Here is a 19,775-nt window from a genome sequence, read left to right on the forward strand (position 1 = left end):
CAACTGTCCAAACCTACATTTTCAGGTGCCAATTGTGAATCCCTGTAGCTATCTTCCTGGGACCTTTGCCTCAGTACCTATACATCAGGAACCCACCTCAATATTATTTCCAGACCCAGAAATCCACTGTGGGGACGGGTGTCTCTGGGGAAAATAGTGATTTAATAAGTTATGGGATAAAAGAAAAAAATATGTACAGGTGGCAGGGTAAGGGGAAACCTCAGATTCTTGAAGACTGATTTGGTTTCTGGAGTAAAAGGTGGGCAGGTCTCTGCCCACCCTTGTTCCTAAGGTGGCCAGAATTCTGGAGCCTCGTTACTTTCTTTCTTCCTCAGAGTTCAGCTTGTTCCTTGAGACCCTACCTTCTCCTCCTCCCTCAAACAAAAACCAGAGACTCCTGGACCCCATCCCTCTCCTTCTTCAAGGAACTGGAAATCCAGGATCCAGGCTCACCCCCTCTCCAGGAAGTAGGAATCTAGGCTACTGGTCCCCTCTCTTCCTTCAGGGCCCAGGAGTCTGGGACCCCAGCCCTCAGCTGTCCCAGGGGCCCAGACATCTGGGCTGAAGCAGGGGTGCAGAGTCTGTGTCTAGAAGGGCAGGGGTCTCAGCCCTCCCACAGCTTAGGCCTCTGTAGCAGCTCCATTCTCCATCAGCAGGTTCTCGTAGGTGGCCCCCTTCTGAGCCCGCACTGTGGCTGACTGTTGCAGAAACTGAAGGATGCACTGGTGCAGGAACACGTACTGGGCCTGGGAACAGAGCAGGGTGGGGGGCGCCCTCCTGAGCCTCGGGCCAGCTCTCCCTGCCCTCGCGCCCACCCAGCCCAGCCCGGAGATCCCCCTCACCTCAGTCTGCACCATCAGTGGGCGGCTCTCCCGCATCTTCTTCACGTAACCAAAGGGCCCCACGAGACCCTCACACTCCAGCTGCCGCAGCAGCACATCCAAAGCAATGAGGGTGCCTGTGCGGCCCACGCCGGCGCTAGGCAGGGACAAGGAGGCGTCAGGCCACACTGACTGGAGGGCTCCATCTTTGGAGTGCCCAGAGGTCAGGTATTTAGCAGGGCTATTCTAGAGAAGATTCTATACATGGACATCACCAGATGGTCAACACCGAAATCAGATTGATTATATTCTTTGCAGCCAAAGGTGGAGAAGCTCTATACAGTCAACAAAAACAAGACCAGGAGCTGACTGTGGCTCAGACCATGAACTTCTTATTGCCAAATTCAGACTTAAATTGAAGAAAGTAGGGAAAACCACTAGACCATTCAGGTATGACCTAAATCAAATCCCTTATGATTATACAGTGGAAGTGAGAAATAGATTTAAGGGCCTAGATCTGATAGATAGAGTGCCTGATGAACTATGGAATGAGGTTCGTGACATTGTACAGGAGACAGGAATCAAGACCATTCCCATGGAAAAGAAATGTAAAAAAGCAAAATGGCTGTCTGAGGAGGCCTTACAAATAGCTGTGAAAAGAAGAGAAGCGAAAAGCAAAGGAGAAAAGCAAAGATATAAGCATCTAAATGCAGAGTTCCAAAGAATGGCAAGAAGAGATCAGAAAGCCTTCTTCAGTGATCAGTGCAAAGAAATAGAGGAAAACAACAGAATGGGAAAGACTAGAGATCTCTTCAAGAAAATCAGAGATACCAAAGGAACATTTCATGCAAAGATGGGCTCAATAAAGGACAGAAATGGTATGGACCTAACAGAAGCAGAAGATATTAAGAAGAGGTGGCAAGAATACACAGAAGAACTGTACAAAAAAGATCTTCACGACCCAGATAATCACGATGGTGTGGTCACTGACCTAGAGCCAGACATCCTGGAATGTGAAGTCAAGTGGGCCTTAGAAAGCATCACTACAAACAAAGCTAGTGGAGGTGATGGAATTCCAGTTGAGCTATTCCAAATCCTGAAAGATGATGCTGTGAAAGTGCTGCACTCAATAAGCCAGCAAATTTGGAAAACTCAGCAGTGGCCACAGGACTGGAAAAGGTCAGTTTTCATTCCAATCCCAAAGAAAGGCAATGCCAAAGAATGCTCAAACTACTGCACAATTGCACTCATCTCACATTCTAGTAAAGTAATGCTCAAAATTCTCCAAGCCAGGCTCCAGCAATATGTGAACCATGAACTTCCTGATGTTCAAGCTGGTTTTAGAAAAGGCAGAGGAACCAGAGATCAAATTGCCGACATCCGCTGGATCATGGAAAAAGCAAGAGAGTTCCAGAAAAGCATCTATTTCTGCTTTATTGACTATGCCTAAGCCTTTGACTGTGTGGATCACAATAAAATGTGGAAAATTCTTCAAGAGATGGGAATACCAGACCACCTGATCTGCCTCTTGAGAAATTTGTATGCAGGTCAGGAAGCAACAGTTAGAACTGGACATGGAACAACAGACTGGTTCCAAATAGGAAAAGGAGTTCGTCAAGGCTGTATATTGTCACCCTGTTTATTTAACTTATATGCAGAGTACATCATGAGAAACGCTGGACTGAAAGAAACACAAGCTGGAATCAAGATTGCCGGGAGAAATATCAATAACCTCAGATATGCAGATGACACCACCCTTATGGCAGAAAGTGAAGAGGAACTAAAAAGCCTCTTGATGAAAGTGAAAGTGGAGAGTGAAAATTTGGCTTAAAGCTCAACATTTAGAAAACGAAGATCATGGCATACAGTCCCATCACTTCATGGGAGATAGATGGGGAAACAGTGGAAACAGTGTCAGACTTTATTTTTCTGGGCTCCAAAATCACTGCAGATGGTGACTGCAGCCCTGAAATTAAAAGACACTTACTCCTTGGAAGGAAAGTTATGACCAACCTAGATAGCATATTGAAAAGCAGAGACATTACTTTGCCAACAAAGGTTCGTCTAGTCAAGGCTATGGTTTTTCCTGTGGTCATGTATTGATGTGAGAGTTGGACTGTGAGGAAGGCTGAGCACAGAAGAATTGATGCTTTTGAACTGTGGTGTTGGAGAAGACTCTTGAGAGTCCCTTGGACTGCAAGGAGATCCAACTGGTCCATTCTGAAGGAGATCAGCCCTGGGATTTCTTTGGAAGGAATGATGCTAAAGCTGAAACTCCAGTACTTTGGCCACCTCATGCAAAGAGTTGACTCATTGGAAAAGACTCTGATGCTGGGAGGAATTGGGGGCAAGAGGAGAAGGGGACGACAGAGGATGAGATGGCTGGATGGCATCACTGACTCGATGGACGTGAGTCTGAGTGAACTCCGGGAGTTGGTGATGGACAGGGAGGCCTGGCATGCTGCAATTCATGGGGTCGCAAAGAGTCGGACACAACTGAGTGACTGATCTGATCTGATCTGATTCTGGAGGCTACGGCATAAGTGGGGGTTGCTTAAGTAGGAAGTAGTAACTAATGACTGTTCACAGTTCTATCTGTAAGGCCCCGTCCTGGGTGCCTCGTGTCCTCTGTGCACTTCTCCCACCCCTCAGAAGTAGGAACTGTCAGTGGAGTGTGTCCATTTTACAGACAGGGCAATGTGGCTGAGTGAGGTGAAGTCCACTGTCCCAGGACTCTCAGCTAGGAAGTGACCAGCTGAGGTTCATACAGAGCAGATGACCTCCCAAGCGAGTCATTTTTCTTTAAACATGAAACGAACCATTTTAATTTTATTATTATTATTTTGCCAAGCGGTGAGACTTGTGGGGTCTTAGCTCCCCCACCAGGGAATGAACCAGGCTCTTGGCAGTGAAAGCACTGTGTCCTAACCATTGGACAACCGGGAGTTTCCCCAAGGAGGTGTTTTAAACGTTTCTTAAGACCTCTGGCCGTTTCCTGCTCTTGTCCTTCACCCTTTCCTCCCCACCCATGCCGCCTCCTTTATTTCTTTTCCCTCCTTTCCCATCCCTTCATCTTCATCCTCGTTCGCAACCTGCACCACTACCCCTTCACCTCCTGCCTCCATCTCCTGCATGCCTTCCTGGTCTCCTCCGCCTCCTCCTCAAGTCCCCTAAGGACTCGAGGGGCCGGATTCTGAGGCGCAGGGCGGGGTCCGGCCCCTCCTCACCTGCAGTGCACGATCGGAGGCCCGCCCCCCACCGTCTGGTCCAGCCACTGCCGGAGCATTCTCCAGAAGGCCAGCAAGGGGTCTGGGGAGTGGGGCACGCCGTGGTCTGGCCAGGTCATGTAGTGGAACTGACGCACCGGCAAAGTCTTCTGCTGTTGCACCTAGAGGCAGGGGTTCAGGGGACCTCAGTCCGGGGCCTGTTTCTGATGGGTGGGGGCACCGCTGGGGCACACGGAGGTCCCCGGTGGGAGCGATGGAAACCGCGACTTCCGGGGGAGCTCTGGGGAGGGGCCGCCGCAGGGGAGGAACTGCCAGTCGAGGGGGGCGGGGCTTACATGGCAGAGCTTCAGGTTCCGGACCGCCCAGTTCTCCGCCACCTCCTCCCCCACCAGCGTCACCTGCAGGTGCCCGTGGGTGAAGGGCTGGGCGTCCAGAGGCCAGTAATGCTCACACTTCACCTGGGAGGAGACGGGTGGGTCAGACTACAGGAGGCTGCGGAGAACCTCCCCCGGAGCACCCCCGCGTGGCTCTGGGTTTCAGCACCGGGGACGCGGCCCCGGCCCGGGAACCAAGGGGAGAGCCACCCCAGCCAGGGGGACTCCCCCTTCCTCAGGTCTTCCAGAGCAGCCTCACCCCATAGGAGGCCCAGTGGGTGGGCTGGGGGAGGCGGGAGGGGTGGGGTCGTGCTGGGAACCCCCGAGGTTGGGTCAGGGTCCACCCCAGGACCCGTGTCTAGGGCAGGATCACAGGCTGCAGCCTGGAGGGCGCCCCCCCTCCCCCGGGGCCCGGGGCTCCCTCACCCGGCCGGACTCCACGCAGTTGGTCAGCATGACCAGGGTGTGGCTCTGCTGCTCCCAGACCATGCGCCAGAAGTCTCCCACGGTCTGCGGCAGGGGACCCTGGGCCGCAATGAACTCCCGGGGGCTCCAGAGACCCTGGAGGGAGGCAGACCGGTCAGGGCCCCCCTGCCCCCGGCCCTTACCTTCCGAGGATCCCGAGTCCAGGCTGACCCCAGCCTTACGGGGATGAAGCTGGCGTTGATGTACTCGGAGCCCGGCTGTCCGAGGAGGGCCTGCAGGGGCACGCGGGACCAGTCGTCTAAGGGGAGATGCCGACGTTAGCGAAGCGGAGGGAGCGGGGAAAGCGGGGAAGCGGGGACGGGCGGACACAGGGAGCTGGGAGGGGGGCGAGGGACCCCGTCGGGAGGAGCCAGGGGCTTCCCGCTCACTGGGGCAGGAACTTTTGTCTCTCGAGGGGAACAAGGGACTAGGGTGTTGACGACTTCGCAGGCGAGAACGCCGGAGACTCGAGACTCACAGGGCAGCACGTTCCTGTAGCGGTTTTTGCCGCTGTTCTCCAGGGCTGAGGCCACCGTCTGGGACTGGCCGTGGTCCTCCAGGGCCAGTTGCTGGGGGCGGAGGAAGGGGGGGGTGCATGGGCGCTGGGTTTCCTCGGCCCACCCCCACCCGGGGCCAGCCGCGTGTCGCCACCCCACTCACCCTGTGCCCCGGGGAATTCTGCAGCACCCACAGAGATAGGACGCGTGCGCCTACCGTCCCCTGGGCGCGTCTGAGACGGCTACTGGGAGGAAGGGGCCCGGGCTGGGGGCAGGCGGGAGAGGAGGGACCCGGCTACCCGACACCAGCGTGAGAGTCAAAAAGGTGGCCGATGGTGGCTGGGGATTTCTGTGAGCCACCCAGCTGGGCATGCCTGTTTCAGCTCAGCCCCGCAGGGGCGGGAGGGGCTGGTGGGCACGCGGGGCTGGCTCACCCCACCTGGTACTCCTCGGCAAAGCCATAGTTGCTGTCCCTCTCGTTTCTCCAGACGTGCTCGGCAAAGTCTTCCGCCAGGATGTCCCCTGGGAACCTGTGGGGGGAGGGCGGGGAGAAGGGTGAGTCTTTGAACTGCCTTTAACCGCACGTTCTTGGGATAAAAGGAGAGTGTTTTGCTTTGTTTTCTTTTTTTGTACCTCCCCAGGACTTCAGTTCAGTTCAGTTCAGTCGCTCAGTCGTGTCCGACTCTCTGTGACCCCATGAATCGCAGCACGCCAGGCCTCCCTGTCCATCACCAACTCCCGGAGTTCACTCAGACTCACGTCCATCGAGTCAGTGATGCCATCCAGCCATCTCATCCTCTGTCGTCCCCTTCTCCTCCTGCCCCCAATCCCTCCCAGCATCAGAGTCTTTTCCAATGAGTCAACTCTTTACATAAGGTGGCCAAAGTACTGGAGTTTCAGCTTTAGTACCAGTCCTTCCAATGAACACCCAGGACTGATCTCCTTCAGAATGGACCAGTTGGATCTCCTTGCAGTCCAAGGGACTCTCAAGAGTCTTCTCCAACACCACAGTTTAAAAGCATCAATTCTTCGGCACTCAGCTTTCTTCACAGTCCAACTCTCACATCCATACATGAGCACTGGAAAAACCATAGCCTTGACTAGACAAACCTTAATTGGTAATGTCTCTGGTCTCTAGGTTTGTCATAACTTTCCTTCCAAGGAGTAAGCGTCTTTTAATTTCATGGCTGCAGTCACCATCTGCAGTGATCTTATAATTGGAAGTTTGGACCTTTTATCCTCCTTCACCCAAGTCACCCTCTGCCTCTGGCACCCACCAGTGTATTCTCTGTATCTATGAGTCTGAGGTTTAATTTAAAAAAAAAAAATTTTTTTTTTTTCTGACCGTGCCACAAAGCTTGCAAGATCTTAGTTCCCTGACCATGGGCTGAACCCAAGCCTCTGGCAGTAAAAGCACTTGAGTCCTAATCCCTGGATCGCCAGTGAATTCCCTGAACCGTTTTTACGATTCCAGATGTAAGTGATAATCATACGTTATTTGTCCTCCTCTGACTAATCTCACTTAGCATAATGCCCTAAAGGTCCATCCAGGGTGTCACAAACTGCATCATTTCATTCCTTTTTAATGGCTCAGTGATACTCCGTTGTCTGTATGGTGCATGTTCTTTGTTCACCATCCACTGATGGACAGCTAGCTTGTTACCATATCCTGGCTATGGTGGATACTGCGGCTATGAGCATGGGAGGTGCAGACTTTTCAGATTAGCGACTTTGTTTCTCATTCATCAAATCTGTCCGCGGGTATACACCCAAAAGAATTGAAAGCAATGTCTCAGATATTTGTACACCCACGTTCATAGCTGCATTACTCACAGTGGCTAAAAAGTGAAAGCAAGCCGTGTCCACTGATAGGCGAATGGATCAAGAAGACGTGGTCTATGTATACAGTGGAGTATTATTCATCCTTAAGAAGGAAGGAAATTCTGACCCATAAGGCAACATGGATGAACATGAGGGCCTGATGCTGGGTGAAATGAGCCGGTCACAAGAGGACAAATACGATTCCACCTATATGAGGCAGCTAGTCATCAAACTCATACAACCAGAAAGTAGAAGGGGGTCTCCAGGGGCTGGGGAGACAGGGGAAATTGGGAGTTAGTGTTTACTGGGTGCAGAGTTTCAATTTTGCCAGGTGAAGAGAGTTCTATAGGGAATTCCTCCGGCAGTCCAGTGGTTAGGACTCCAGGCTTTCACTGCCAAGGGTGCCAGTTTGATCCCCGAATGGGGAACTAAGATCCCACAAGTCATGCAACTTGGCCTAAATAAACAAAGCCGTGTGTGTGTGTGTGTGTGTGTGTTTTAAGAGTTTTATGGATAGATGGTGGTGCCAGTTGCACAACGATGGGAGTGGACTTAGTGCCACTGAACTGGGCACTTAAAAACAGTCTGCAGTGGTGAATTGTAGCTTATCTATCTTTTTACCACGATCAGAATTTGTTTTTTGGCTATGTTGGGTCTTAGTTGTGACATGTGGTATCAAGTTCCCTGAGGAGGGATCGAAGCCAGGCCCCCTGCATTGGGAGCACAGAGTCTTAACCGCTGGACCACCACGGATGTCCCTTGGGAGTCGTTTTGACTCAGAAAGAGAGAGAGGTGTTCCTTCTGCCCTTTAGGGCTACTGCCCGTCTCTAGGCCCCAATTCCCTGTGGCCCTCCCTGGTTCTTCCCTCTCCCCGTTTGTGTGTGAACATGCTACTCTCACTTTCGTACTGAAAAAAGTAATCATCTGGGGCTTCCATGGTGGCTCAGTGGTAAAGAATCCACCTGCCAACGCAGGGGACACAGGTTCAATCCCTGGTGCCCGGCAACAGGAGAAGTCACCGCGATGAGAAGCCTGCGCTCTGCAACAGGAGAAAAGCCTGCAGGGCAACTAAGACCCGGCACAGACCAAAAAAGAAAAAAAAAGGTCCTTCGACCTCGTGTGGCTTCCACTCCAGGCGTTTCTGCCTCCTCCCCTCGTAGCGCAGTGCTGTCAGTATGGACCTTTTGTTTTTTCTTTTTCTTTTTTTTAACGTAATTGGTTTTTGGTTTATTTTTACACTTTATTCCTTTGGCTGAGCTGTGTGGCCTGCAGGAGATCCCTGACCCGGGACTGAACCTGGCCCTGGTGGTGAATCAGACGCCAAGGAGTTCCCCAGTTCTCCTTCCGGACGATCTGATTAAATTGCACACCCTCACCACCACCCCTCTGAGGATCATGCACTCTGGGCCGTCTGCTCAGATGGCCACCAGCGACCGGGAACAGCCCTCAGGGTCCACTGAGGTGATTCCAGTTGAACCTATTTGGCGTGCATTGCTCACCTGTCCCCGTGAAAACCAGGATACAGCCTCTTCCCCAGGGATCCCCCCGCCTCCCAGCCAATGCTGGGTGTGTGATTGCGTGGCCCTGCCTGGTGTAACGTGTAACCCCTCGCTGGGATCTGTGAGTGCAGTAAACTGCCTCTGAACGGTGTCTGTCTCCGGATCCAGTGGCCCCATCATACCTACACAACAATGAGATGGCTGAAAACGTGCCGTTGCCTTCAGTCTTCTCAGGCAGGCTAGTTTTCTCTGCTTCCTTCCCACCCTTCACCACGGCCTCGTGTCTGCACCGCAACTCCAGGGGAACAAGGACTGTTTCAAAGCCTGATTTGCCTCCTTATCTGCAGTTCCAAAGGCCGCCTCTAAGGCCATCCTTCGAGTCAGTGCTCCGGAGCATCCGGCGCCACTGACGGCACTTTGGTTTTTTTCCGGATCCACCCTCTTCTGAGCACCCTCTCCTGGCTGGCACCACCACCGGCCTCTCTGGCCGCTGCTGCTCCTCCTCCTTGGTGGGCCCCTCGCCCTCCATCCATCCTAAAAGGGGGGCGTTCCTGGGAGTCCATCCTCGGGTCCCCCTTTCCCACTGGACACACGCTACTCATGGGGTTTGACCACTTCTGTAGCTTCACCTCTGTCTGCGATTTCTAAATCTCCAGTCCCTACTTCTCCCCGTCCTGAGCTTCAGACCTGTTTCCCACCAGCCTCCAGTAATCTCCACCTGCAAGTCCCCAAGGATCGTCGCTGGGACATACAAACACGCGCACGGAGGTTGAGGATGGCAAAACGCTCGACGTGTAGGCGGGACCAGACTTGGAATCCAGTGGGTGCAGAGATTTGTCGCAGGTGCCTTATAATGGACACAGGGTAGGGAGGGGAGAGGTCAGAGGGTGACTGGGGCGGGATGCTGGCCAGGACACATTCTACGGCGAAGGAGAAACTGGGCGTCATCGCCCCCACACCTGTATTTACTCCTCCTCAGGCACCCACCTCTGGTGGCCATCCCCTCTTTCTTTTTGTGCCCACGAGCCCCATGGACAGCAAGGCGATCAAACCAGTCCATCCTAAAGGAAACGAACCCTGAATATTCACTGGAAGCACTGATGCTGAAGCTGAAGCTCCAATACTTTGGCCACCTGATGTGAAGAACTGACTCGTTGGAAAAAGACCCTGATGCTGGGAAAGACTGAAGGCAGGAGGAGAAGGGGACAACAGAGGATAAGATGGTTGGATGGCATCACCGACTCGATGGACATGAGTTTGAGCAAACTCTTGGATATAGTGAAGGACAGGGGAGCCTGGCGTGCTGCGTTCCACGGGGTGACAGAGTCAGACTCCACTGAGCAACTGAACAACCTCCCAGCTGGCCTCCCAGCTTTCCTTAACTCCTTGCCCTGACTCTCCTCTGTTAATCCCTGGGGACTGTTCTAACATAGAGATTTAATGACGATTGACCCAGAGTGATGAAGATATTTGCACAAATGTTGTCCTGAACTGCAAGACTTTATCCAACACTTGTTCATCTTCGTCTTCACCCGCACACCCAACAAGCATTTCAAACTCAGTGTGTCCACCGCTGAGCTCCTGACACCTTCCCCCAAAACCTGCCCCCACCAGAGACATTCCGCCTCGAGTCATAGTGATTCCAGCCTTCCTGGGGCTCAGGCTAAATGCCTTGGGGTCACTCTTGAGCCCTCTCTGAGTTCCACACCAACACATCCAATCTTTAACCAGATCTGCTGTTTAAACACTCAGATGACATCTTGCATCTGATTCCCTCTAACCATTTCCTGCTCTGAGACTTAACGATGTCTGCATTATTAAACACATCTTGCTGCTTCCCTGCTTTTTGCCTTTGCTTCTTAACTGCGTCACGGGTCTACTCAAAAGCTTCCAAACACTCCGATCTCCAGATATAATGCAAAGTCTTCACTCTTATCTGACCCCACCTGGTACCTCTCCAACCTCATTTCCTACCCGCCTCCCTTCACCCTCACTCTGCTCAACCTCAGAGACACGCCTCATTCTCCCAACACCCCAAGAGGGCGACTGCATCGGGGCCTCTGCCTGGAATGTCTTTTCCCAGGTGGGCACAGGGTTCTTCCCCTCATTTGCTTCCAGTCTGTCCTCAAATGGCTTTCTCTTAGTCATCTGCTTAGTGAGGCTTCTCCTGGACACCCTATTTAAAATATTCCCCTACTCTTGTTAGCCCTATCTCTTGCTTTATTTGTTTCCACGTAACCATCTTGGCCTTCATCAACTTGTTCTGCTTCCTATGTGCTCATGTGTTTGCTTTTGGTTGTGCCTCGAGGCTTGAAGGATCGTAGGTCCCCAACCAGGGGTCTAACCCGTGTGCCCTGCAGTGGAAGCCTGGAGTTCCAACCCCTGGACCAGCAGGGAAGTCCTCGTGCTGGAACGTAAGCGCCACGAGGGCAGGAATCTTTGTTTCCGTCGCTGTTTCCTACAACAGTGCCTGACGCTTTACAGGGATTTGGTGGTCGCACCGCTGGATGAATGAGCGGGAGTCCCAGAATGGAGACTGAAAGCGGTTCTGTAGCCTCTGGCCTGGAGCGCTTAGGGAGCGGGCAGCAGTGGAGGCATGATGGTCCCTGCAGGTGGATCCCCTAGTCCTGCCCTCTGACCTGTCCAGTGGCCAACTGGCTTTGACCTGACAGCAAGTCTCTGGCGCTCCCCAGACCCGCTCACCTGATCTCCAGATCCTTGGGTGCGGGTTTCTTCTCCCTCTTTCTACGCCTGGAAAAGGACAAGGGGAGGTAAAGGTTCGGGGAATGAGGCTGCAGCAGGGGTCCCCGTCTGTCCCCCAGGCCCCCCTCCAGGTGCGCCGTGAGCCCTGCGCAGAGTCTCACCTCCTCTTCAGGAAGAAGAGCAGCAGGCCCACCAGGATGAGTAACAGGAGGACGCTGACCACGGCTCCGGCGATGACCCCTGGGGAAGGTGAGGTGGGGGCTGTTAGAGCCTGGCGCTGCGTTCCTGCCGTCCCCCAGACTCAGATCAGAGGCCCACGGGGTAGACTCGAGGGCAGAGGAGGGAGAGGAGAACGCGCCCCCACCACCCACCGACCCAACCTTGCCCCACAGCCTCTTAGTTCCCAAGTTGCTGATCAAAAGTCATCACTTGCTCGGGGGCTTCCCTGGTGGCTCCATGATAAGAATCTGCATGCCAGAGCAGGGGACACAGGTTCGATCCCTGGTCCAGGAAGATTCCACAGGCCTCGAAGCAACTAAGCCAATGCGCCATGACTACCGAGCCCAGGAGCTGCAACTCCTGAGCCCATGCACCACAGCTCCTGAAGCCCACATGCCCCAGAGCCTGTGCTCCGCAACAAGAGATGCCACCGCAGCGAGACACTGGCGCATCCCAACTAGAGAGGAGCCCCACCCCCCACAACTGGAGAAAAACCCTTGCAGCGACCAAGACCCAGCACAGCCAAAAACAAATAATTAATTTTTTAAAAAGCAACGAAGCACTGATTGATACACATTAGAACACTGGATGAGCCTTAAAAGCATTACACTAAGTGAGAGAAACCGGTCATGAAGGACCACATACTGTGTGACTGTATTTCTAGGAAAGATCCAGAAGAGGCAAATCGAGAGAGAGAGGTGTAGATTAGAGACCGTCAATGGCTGGTTGGTGGAGGACTGGGGAAGTCAGGGGGTAACAGGCTTAAAGGAGACTCTTGAGAGTCTTGTGAACAGCAAGGAGAGCAAACCAGTCCATCCTAAAGGAAATCAACCCTGAGTATTCATTGGAAGGACTGATGCTGAAGCTGAAGCTGCAATACTTTGGCCACCTGATGCGAAGAGCCGACTCACTGGAAAAGCCCCTGATGCTGGGAAAGATTGAGGGCAAGAGGAGAAGGGGACAACAGAGGATGAGATGGTTGGATGGCATCACCGACTCAATGGACATGAATCTGGGTGAACTCCGGGAGTTGATGACGGACAGGGAGGCCTGGCATGCTGTAGTTCATGGGGTCGCAAAGAGTCGGACATGACTGAGCAACTGAACAACAACAAGGCTTAAGGGGAAAACTTTTCTTTTCTTTATGGGATGATGAAAACGTTCTAAAACCGATGGCAACAATGGCTGCAAATACTGAGAATATGCAGCAGCCATTGGGTTATACCCTTTCAGTGGGTGAACTGTTGTATGTTATAGGAATCACATCTCAACAGAGCTGTTTTAAAGAAAGCAGGAAACAAAACACAAGCAGAGAGGACCCCCTGGGCAGGTGGGCCTGCCTCAGAGCAAGGCCTGAAGGGGTCTGGGGAGAAGGCCACGAATCCCCCGTCCCCGGGACCCCACTCACCCGCGTGCCCGCTCTCCATGTGACAAGCCACCGAGGCAGATGGGGCCCTCATTTCATCCCAGACGGTCATGACTGTGGCTGAGGAGGACTGAGCCGGCCTGAGTAACGACACCTTCACAGCATCCCCGCAGGAGGAGCTGTTCTGGGGGCCTAGCTGCCCCTTGACCTCCAGTTCAAAGGCCTCATAGCCTCCCTGGGGGCAGGACCAGGCCAGGATGACCTCGTGGCCCCCAGAGGTGATGACACAGGAGGTGATGTTGGCAGGATCTGGGGCTGTGTGCAGGAGGATGAGAGGCATCAGGAGGCTCCATCCGGGGGGACTTCCCACTGCCCCTCTCCCCACCAGTCAGGCCAGTTCTCTGAGAACCAGCGTGTCCTTTCCTTCCCCCAAACCAGAATACCTCTTCACACCTCATTCTCTCACCCCTCACCCCTATTGTCCACACGGGGACAGGCCATAGGTCTCCAGAGACTACAACTCCCATGAGCCCTTTGACCATCCATGTCACTGCAACACATGACATCATGACCCCATGGCCTGATGGGATTTGGAGTCCGCTCACCTCTCACTGCCCCCAGGCCCGACCTAACCCCCCACCAGGTCAAAGGGAGCCCCATCTCACCCGTGGACGCATTGAGGCTCTGTTTGTAACCGTGTACACCGTAGCTCTCGGCCCACACGTTGAAGCAGTACCAAGTCCCGGGCACCAGCGCCTCCACCGTATAGTGAGTCCTGTTGGTGCTGCCTGTCTGGTTGTCCTGGTGTCCTTGGGGACCTCGCTTCCTCTGGGGATATCCTCTGCTGGCCCAATGGACCCAGTATACATAGAACTGGGGCTGTGGGTCTGCAGGGGCTTCCCACTGCAGGGTGATGGAGCTGTCAGTCTGATTTTGCTTCTGCAGGGCCGTAACCTCGCTGGGAGCTGAGAAGTAAGGATGGAGACTGAAGGGGCTGGAGCCCCAAGGACCCCTCCCCTCCACCCCAAACCCGTGGTTCCCCAGTCTCCTCCTCCTCAAAGCAAAGCGGAAGTACCTAGGCATAGGAAGGGGTCTAATTGCTAAGGAGTGTGAACCACAGAAAAGTGGCCAGGGGTGGGGGGTCCGGGATTGCTCAGGCCCTCTGTCCGGGGTCTACAGCCCTGGGTCCCACCCATCACCATACCCTACATTGTCTGTCTCAAGCTGCCCCAGGGACAGAACCTTCTCATTTCTGGACATATCAACTTTCCAGGTGGAGCTGTTGACTCTGGTCTTTCTGGTGTGTGCGTGTGTGTCTCACGTGTGTGTGTCAAGTCGTGTCCGACTCTGTGACCCCGTGGACTGTAGCCCACCAGGCTCCTCTGTCCATGGAATTTCCCAGGCAAGAATACTGAAGTGGGTTGCCATTTCCTTCTCCAGGGGATCTTCCCGACCCAGGGATCCTGTGTATCCTGCACTGGCAGGTGGGTTCATTACCACTAGCACAGTGGTAATTAACTAATCGGTAATTAACTAATTAACTAATGGAGACCCAGTGGTGGCATTGGGTCTCCATGGCTGCGAGCAGGCACTCCCTATCTGCAGCGAGTGGGGTCTACTCTTCGCTGCAGTGTGCAGGCTTCTCATTGTGCTGGCTTCTCTTCTTGTAGGGCACATATTCTTTCTTCATCGCCTGCTCATTGTGGCCCAAAGGGACCCTGGGCAAGGGAGGGTGCCACGTTCTCCTGTCAACTCTCCACCACCATCTGTCACCTCCCATTAAAACAAACAAAAACAATACGAATAGCGGCTGCCTCTCACCTGTGCAGGCATTGAGATGCACCGAGCTATTGAATCCATCCTTTACTGCGTACACAGAGAATTCGTACAACGTCCCGGCTTCAAGTCCTTTCACTGTGATGGTGGTATTTGTTGTGTTTTGAGACACAGTTGCATTACCGTCACCAGTCCACTGGACACAGTAGGTCTCAGGCTCAGAGCCTTCAGGCACCTTCCAGCTCAGGGTGATGGAGCTGCTAGTCTGATTCTGCACAGTCAGGTTGCTGATGGTGCTGGAGGCTGAGAAGTTAGGAAGAAGGATCTGGAGTTAGCAGGGGAGCAGGGGAGGGGAGAGTTGCTGGGTGTGTTTGACCCTCAGGGTGAGCTCCCAGGCCTGCCTCAGTGACAGGCGGGAAGACAGATGCGGGCGCATGGTCCCCATCAGCGCCTCCTGAGCCTCAGCGTGCACATGCATCCCTGGGAGTCTCCTTACAGTCGGATTCTGACTCAGGTGCCCAGGGTGGGACGGACTCTGCACGCACAGTCAGCTCTCGGGGGCCGCTGCCCATGCACGGACCACACTTGAGTGACAAGATCTAGAGCCGCGCTTTCCGGTAGGATTTCTGCAACAATGCTGGTTCGGGGCTCCGCAGCCAGCTTCCTGGCAGGGGCTGGGGGCTGAGGACTGGGAAGGAAGGTCTGGTGCGAGCAGGGGAGTCCTGTCCCTTCTACCACCCCCCATTCCTGCCCCGTGTCCAGAAAGGACTGTTCCCATTGGCACCTGCTGTGGCCACTTTGTCCTCCATAGAGACACCCCCCACCACCACCACAAAGCTCATGGGCATCGAGGTGTAGTGGCTTTGCGTGGGCTATGAACTCAGGCAGGGGTCACTCACCAGCCGCCCTGGCCCCTGTCCAGCTGCACAGGCCCTGGAGACAGCCCAAGGGGAAAATCAGATTCTGAGGCTCACCTCGCTTCACCCCAGGTGAGACAGCCGGCCAGTGACCCTCCCCGAGTGCCCCTGGCCCTGTGAGTCAGTGCTCCCGGAGGGCAGGAACAGGGCACCGCACCTCCTCCCCCAGGCTGGGCCCGACAAAGGTCAGCCCCACGACCTTCCCTTGTCTGCTTTGGGTGTATGTGTGTGTTGGGGGGGTGGGGTGGGGTGGTGAGGTAGGGATGGGACTCCAGGGACCCCGGAGCTGGGGTTGGCTTCAAGCATAAGGTGCTGAGATAAACTGAATGGTTTCACTTCCTGAAAAATATGGCCTTGGAAGATTAAAGGCAGGGATCAACAGACTGGGAATGAAGGAAGAGATTGAGACTGGGAACCAGGAAACTGTCACCCAATCTGAGGGAGGGGGGCTGGGGCCTGGACCCCGCAATCTGAGGGACGAGGGGCTGGGGGTCTGCACCCCTGGGTTTCAGAGAGAAAGGGCTGAGGATCTGGAAGTCTTGGGTCTGAGGAAGGAGGGGCTGGGGGCCTGGACCCCCGGGTCTGAGGGGGGAGGGCCTGGGCCTGAATCCCTTCTCTTTATAAAATACCCGAGTCTTGCCAATAACCAACGTTTACTTCCGCAGCAGACACAGCAAGATCTTGAGACCAGGTGTATGTAAGCCTCCCTAGGAACCTCCCCCAATCCGGAAGCCCAGGGAAGGGTAAGCCCCGCCCCCCGCGGGGCCGGCGTTCTGGGACCCCAGCATCCCTTCCCCTCGGACCGGGGTCTGGGGGACTCACCAGCAGCAGCAGGCTCCCCCAGGCCCGGAGGCCACCGCCAGCCCCGGTCATGTCTGCGGACGCTGCCGAGGGACCCAGGTGTCCCAGCCCCGGGACCTTCCACCTGCTGGACTTTACACGCAAGAATTCCCCTCTCCCAGTCCAACGTGAGGCCACAGGTCAGGGCAGAAAGGGAGGAGGAGGAAATGGAGGCTTGTAGCCTGAGGCCAGGCCCGCCCCGCCCAGCAGCCTCGGTCCTCACCTCTGGACGCTGGGCTCCGCCTGGCTTCGAGGTATCCCCTTTCTGCCCCCAGGTTAAGGCACCGCTTCCCGGGTGAAGGCGCGACGCAGGTCCCGTGTGTGCGGGGCGGGATGGCGGCGAGGGGCCGCTCCGGGGCGGGGAGGGAAAGATGCGCACCCCTCAAGTGGACCGTTCAGCACCAGACCGGCGTCTCATCGCCTGTCCTGACTTTGGGCTCTGCCTCCCCTGCCCCTGCGAGCTCCGGCTGCCCTCAGACCGTCCCTATTTGCAGACCCACGCGCCACCGTTCTACCTGGGCCCGAGAGCATGTGGCTTCAATTCGAAGTGGCTCAGATTCCAAATCGACGGAACTGGGCACAATCCCTTGCAAATATGTGGTAGGAATAAGGGAGTTCGCATCAAGTCTTGGAACAACGTCCGGCCCTTTGAAGCCATTCGATAAAACTGCAGCCACACTTGCTGTGGGTTCATCCCTAGACCGCCGGTATCCAGAAGGGCTTTTCAGAAGGGCTTTGCCTTCCTGATCATCTGCACACACAAGCTGCCGTGATCTCACTTACGGTCTGAAAGTGAAGAGAGCGGGTGAGGAAGGCTTCTGGGCAGGGCACGGAAGCGCTGGGCTCCTTCCCCACTTCCTGCCCTGTGCTCCTCTCCCTTCTGTTCCTGAGTGACATCCTAGAAGAAACCAGTGATGCAGCAGGCACGTTTCTCTGCATTCTGTGACCTGATCTAGCACCTGATCCAACACAAGGATGGGGTCTTGGGAACATCTGACTTATAGCCCGTTGATCAGAAGCACAGATAACAACCCCAGGCTTGTGACTGGCGTCTGAAGTGCGGGTGGGGGGCAGGAGGGGGCCAGATTTGTAGGGCTGAATCCTCAGCCTGTGGGACAGTGTCAGCACTGAGTTGACTTGCAGGACGCCCAGCCGGTGTTGGGAGATTTTGCTTGGTGGGTGTGGAGCAAGCCCTACGCTGTGATTGCGTGCAGGGTCGTTAACTGTTTATCGTCATGAAACACTGAAGGATAAACAAGGTCCTACCTGGAGAATCCCATGGGCACAGGAGCCTGGTGGGCTACAGTGGGGCCACAAAGAGTCAGACACAGCTGAGGGACTAAACAAGCTAGTGATTGCCTTGGGCTGGAGGCGATGGGTGATTAGTTTAAGGCATGGGGTGTCTTTTTGGTGTGATGAAGATGCTCTAAGATTGCTAGTTGAAAACTCTTCTGAATATACTAAAAACCATGTCTACAGTTTTGAGTGGGCTGTTGGGTGGTAGATGAAGAAAGTGAAAGTGTTAGTCACTCAGTCATGTCTGACTCTTTGTGAACCCATGGACTGTAGCCCACCCTCCAGGCTCCTCAGTCCATGGGATTCTCCAGGCAAGAGTACTGGAGTGGATTGCCATTTCCTTCTCCAGGAGATCTTCCTGACCCAGGGATCAAACCCGGGTCTCCAGCACTGGAGGCAGATTCTTTATAGTCTGAGCCACCAGGGAAGCCTGAGAGTATCCCAGTAAAGCTGCCACCATAACATTTTTTTTTTCAGGAATTGGATACAAATGCCTTCAAACAGATCATGGTCACAGAGTGACCACAGACAACAATGCTATATTATAAATTACAAGGCTGCTAAGAGACTAGATTTTAATTGTCGTCATGTGATGACTCAAGAGGTGTTAGCTAACATTCCGGGGGTACTCATACTGTGACGTATCCAAGTATCAAATCAACACTAGCGTGCCTTAAAGGTACACAGTGATGTCACCCCTAGCTCAGCTTCAAAAAACAGAACATGGGGTTCAGACAGACGGAGGCTGGAGATACTGCTCCTTAGCACTTCTCCCTGGGTGGGAGGCTGTCCTGGGGGCCCTTTAGGAGGGGAGAGGGTGCTCACTTTATTTGCCCTGCAGTTACTCTGTCGTGAGCTTCCCACTCTCCATGGCTGACAGAATGATGAGGGCCTGGGCAGCGCAGGAGGCGGTCCACGACCACCCAGCGGGCGTGCGGCTGAAGGAAGGCACCCCGGCCAACGTGGCATCCGAGACTGTGAAGAGCAGGCACCCGCCTCAGGCAGAACACCTGCCTCATCTGACCTCAGGCGGTTCTCTGTGGTGAGTAAGGGCTCCTGGCCTGTAGGTGGGGCAGGGACTAAAAACCAAGGGTGGGTTCTGGGGTGGGGGGGGATCCTTTAAAGCACCTCTTGGATGTAGCAGTGTCCTGCCATGAGAGTCCCTAAAAAAAAGCACAACACATGTATAGACATCCCCGTCCCATCTCTGCTATGAGTCCCTAAAAGCATACCATAGCTGTGGAAGTCTCCTCTCTCTTATAGTAGTAGTAGTAGTATTAGTAGTGAAGTCGCTCAGTCATGTCCGACTCTTTGCAACCCCATGGACTAGAGCCCACCAGGCTCCTCCATCCATGGGATTCTCCAGGCAAGAGTACTGGAGTGGGTTGCCATTTCCTTCTCCAGGGGATCTTCCCTATCCAGGGATCGAACCCTGGTCTCCCGCATTGTAGGCAGATGCTTTACCATCTGAGCCACCAGGGAAGTCCCCTTTCTGCTCTAAGAGTCCCTAAAAGCACATCAGGGTTGTAGACGTCCCCTCTCTGCCATCAGAGTCCCTACAGGCACACCATGGCTGCAGAAACAGCAGGGTTTGGAGAGCAGTTCTGTTTTCTGTCCTCACGTCCAGGACCTGAGGCTCAAAGGGCAGAGGGCTGCCAAGGTCACAGCCAAGACAAGGGCCACACCTGGGTTTTTTCTTCAGTACTCCACTCCCACCATGTGTTTACCTACCCCCTCCTCCAAGCCCCCTCTGAGTTTCCTCATCTCCTCAGCCCTCTCCTCTCCTGATACTGGGTGTGACTGCAGTCAGCTGAACTGTGGTCCCCAGAGACGTGTGCAAGTCCTGAGCCCGGGCCTTCATGGATGTGATGTTGTTTAGGAACAGGGTCTTTGGAGATGTCATCAAGTTAAGGATCTCGGGATGACATCGCCCTGGACTTAGGGTGGGCCCCTC

At 54.3% G+C, this 19,775-nt stretch overlaps 1 protein-coding gene across 4 annotated transcripts; it reads right to left on the minus strand.

The window, feature by feature from the left end:
• Window positions 1-141: 141 nt before the first annotated feature.
• PTPRH (protein tyrosine phosphatase, receptor type H) lies at window positions 142-18,735 on the minus strand. Of its 4 annotated transcripts, XM_027514731.1 has the most exons (16): window positions 18,647-18,735; window positions 16,508-17,311; window positions 15,668-15,701; window positions 14,814-15,071; window positions 13,658-13,957; window positions 13,035-13,307; window positions 11,569-11,647; window positions 11,408-11,455; window positions 5,824-5,914; window positions 5,366-5,456; window positions 5,070-5,146; window positions 4,849-4,983; window positions 4,384-4,506; window positions 4,049-4,209; window positions 843-978; window positions 142-746 (listed from the first exon to the last, which is right to left on the minus strand). In XM_027514731.1, the coding sequence occupies exons 2-16, from the start codon at window positions 16,556-16,558 to the stop codon at window positions 621-623; spliced, it is 1,983 nt and encodes a 660-aa protein (XP_027370532.1). In that variant the 5' UTR covers window positions 16,559-17,311; window positions 18,647-18,735; the 3' UTR covers window positions 142-620. The 4 variants fall into 4 exon arrangements, with proteins under 4 accessions (XP_027370532.1, XP_027370531.1, XP_027370534.1 ...); XM_027514730.1 differs by lacking the exon at window positions 18,647-18,735 and having other exon boundaries at window positions 16,508-18,088; XM_027514733.1 differs by lacking the exon at window positions 18,647-18,735 and having other exon boundaries at window positions 15,265-15,701; window positions 16,508-16,571.
• Between the last annotated feature and the right edge of the window lie 1,040 nt (window positions 18,736-19,775).

Source organism: Bos indicus x Bos taurus, chromosome 18, assembly GCF_003369695.1.
Source record: "Bos indicus x Bos taurus breed Angus x Brahman F1 hybrid chromosome 18, Bos_hybrid_MaternalHap_v2.0, whole genome shotgun sequence".
NCBI lineage: Eukaryota > Metazoa > Chordata > Mammalia > Artiodactyla > Bovidae > Bos > Bos indicus x Bos taurus.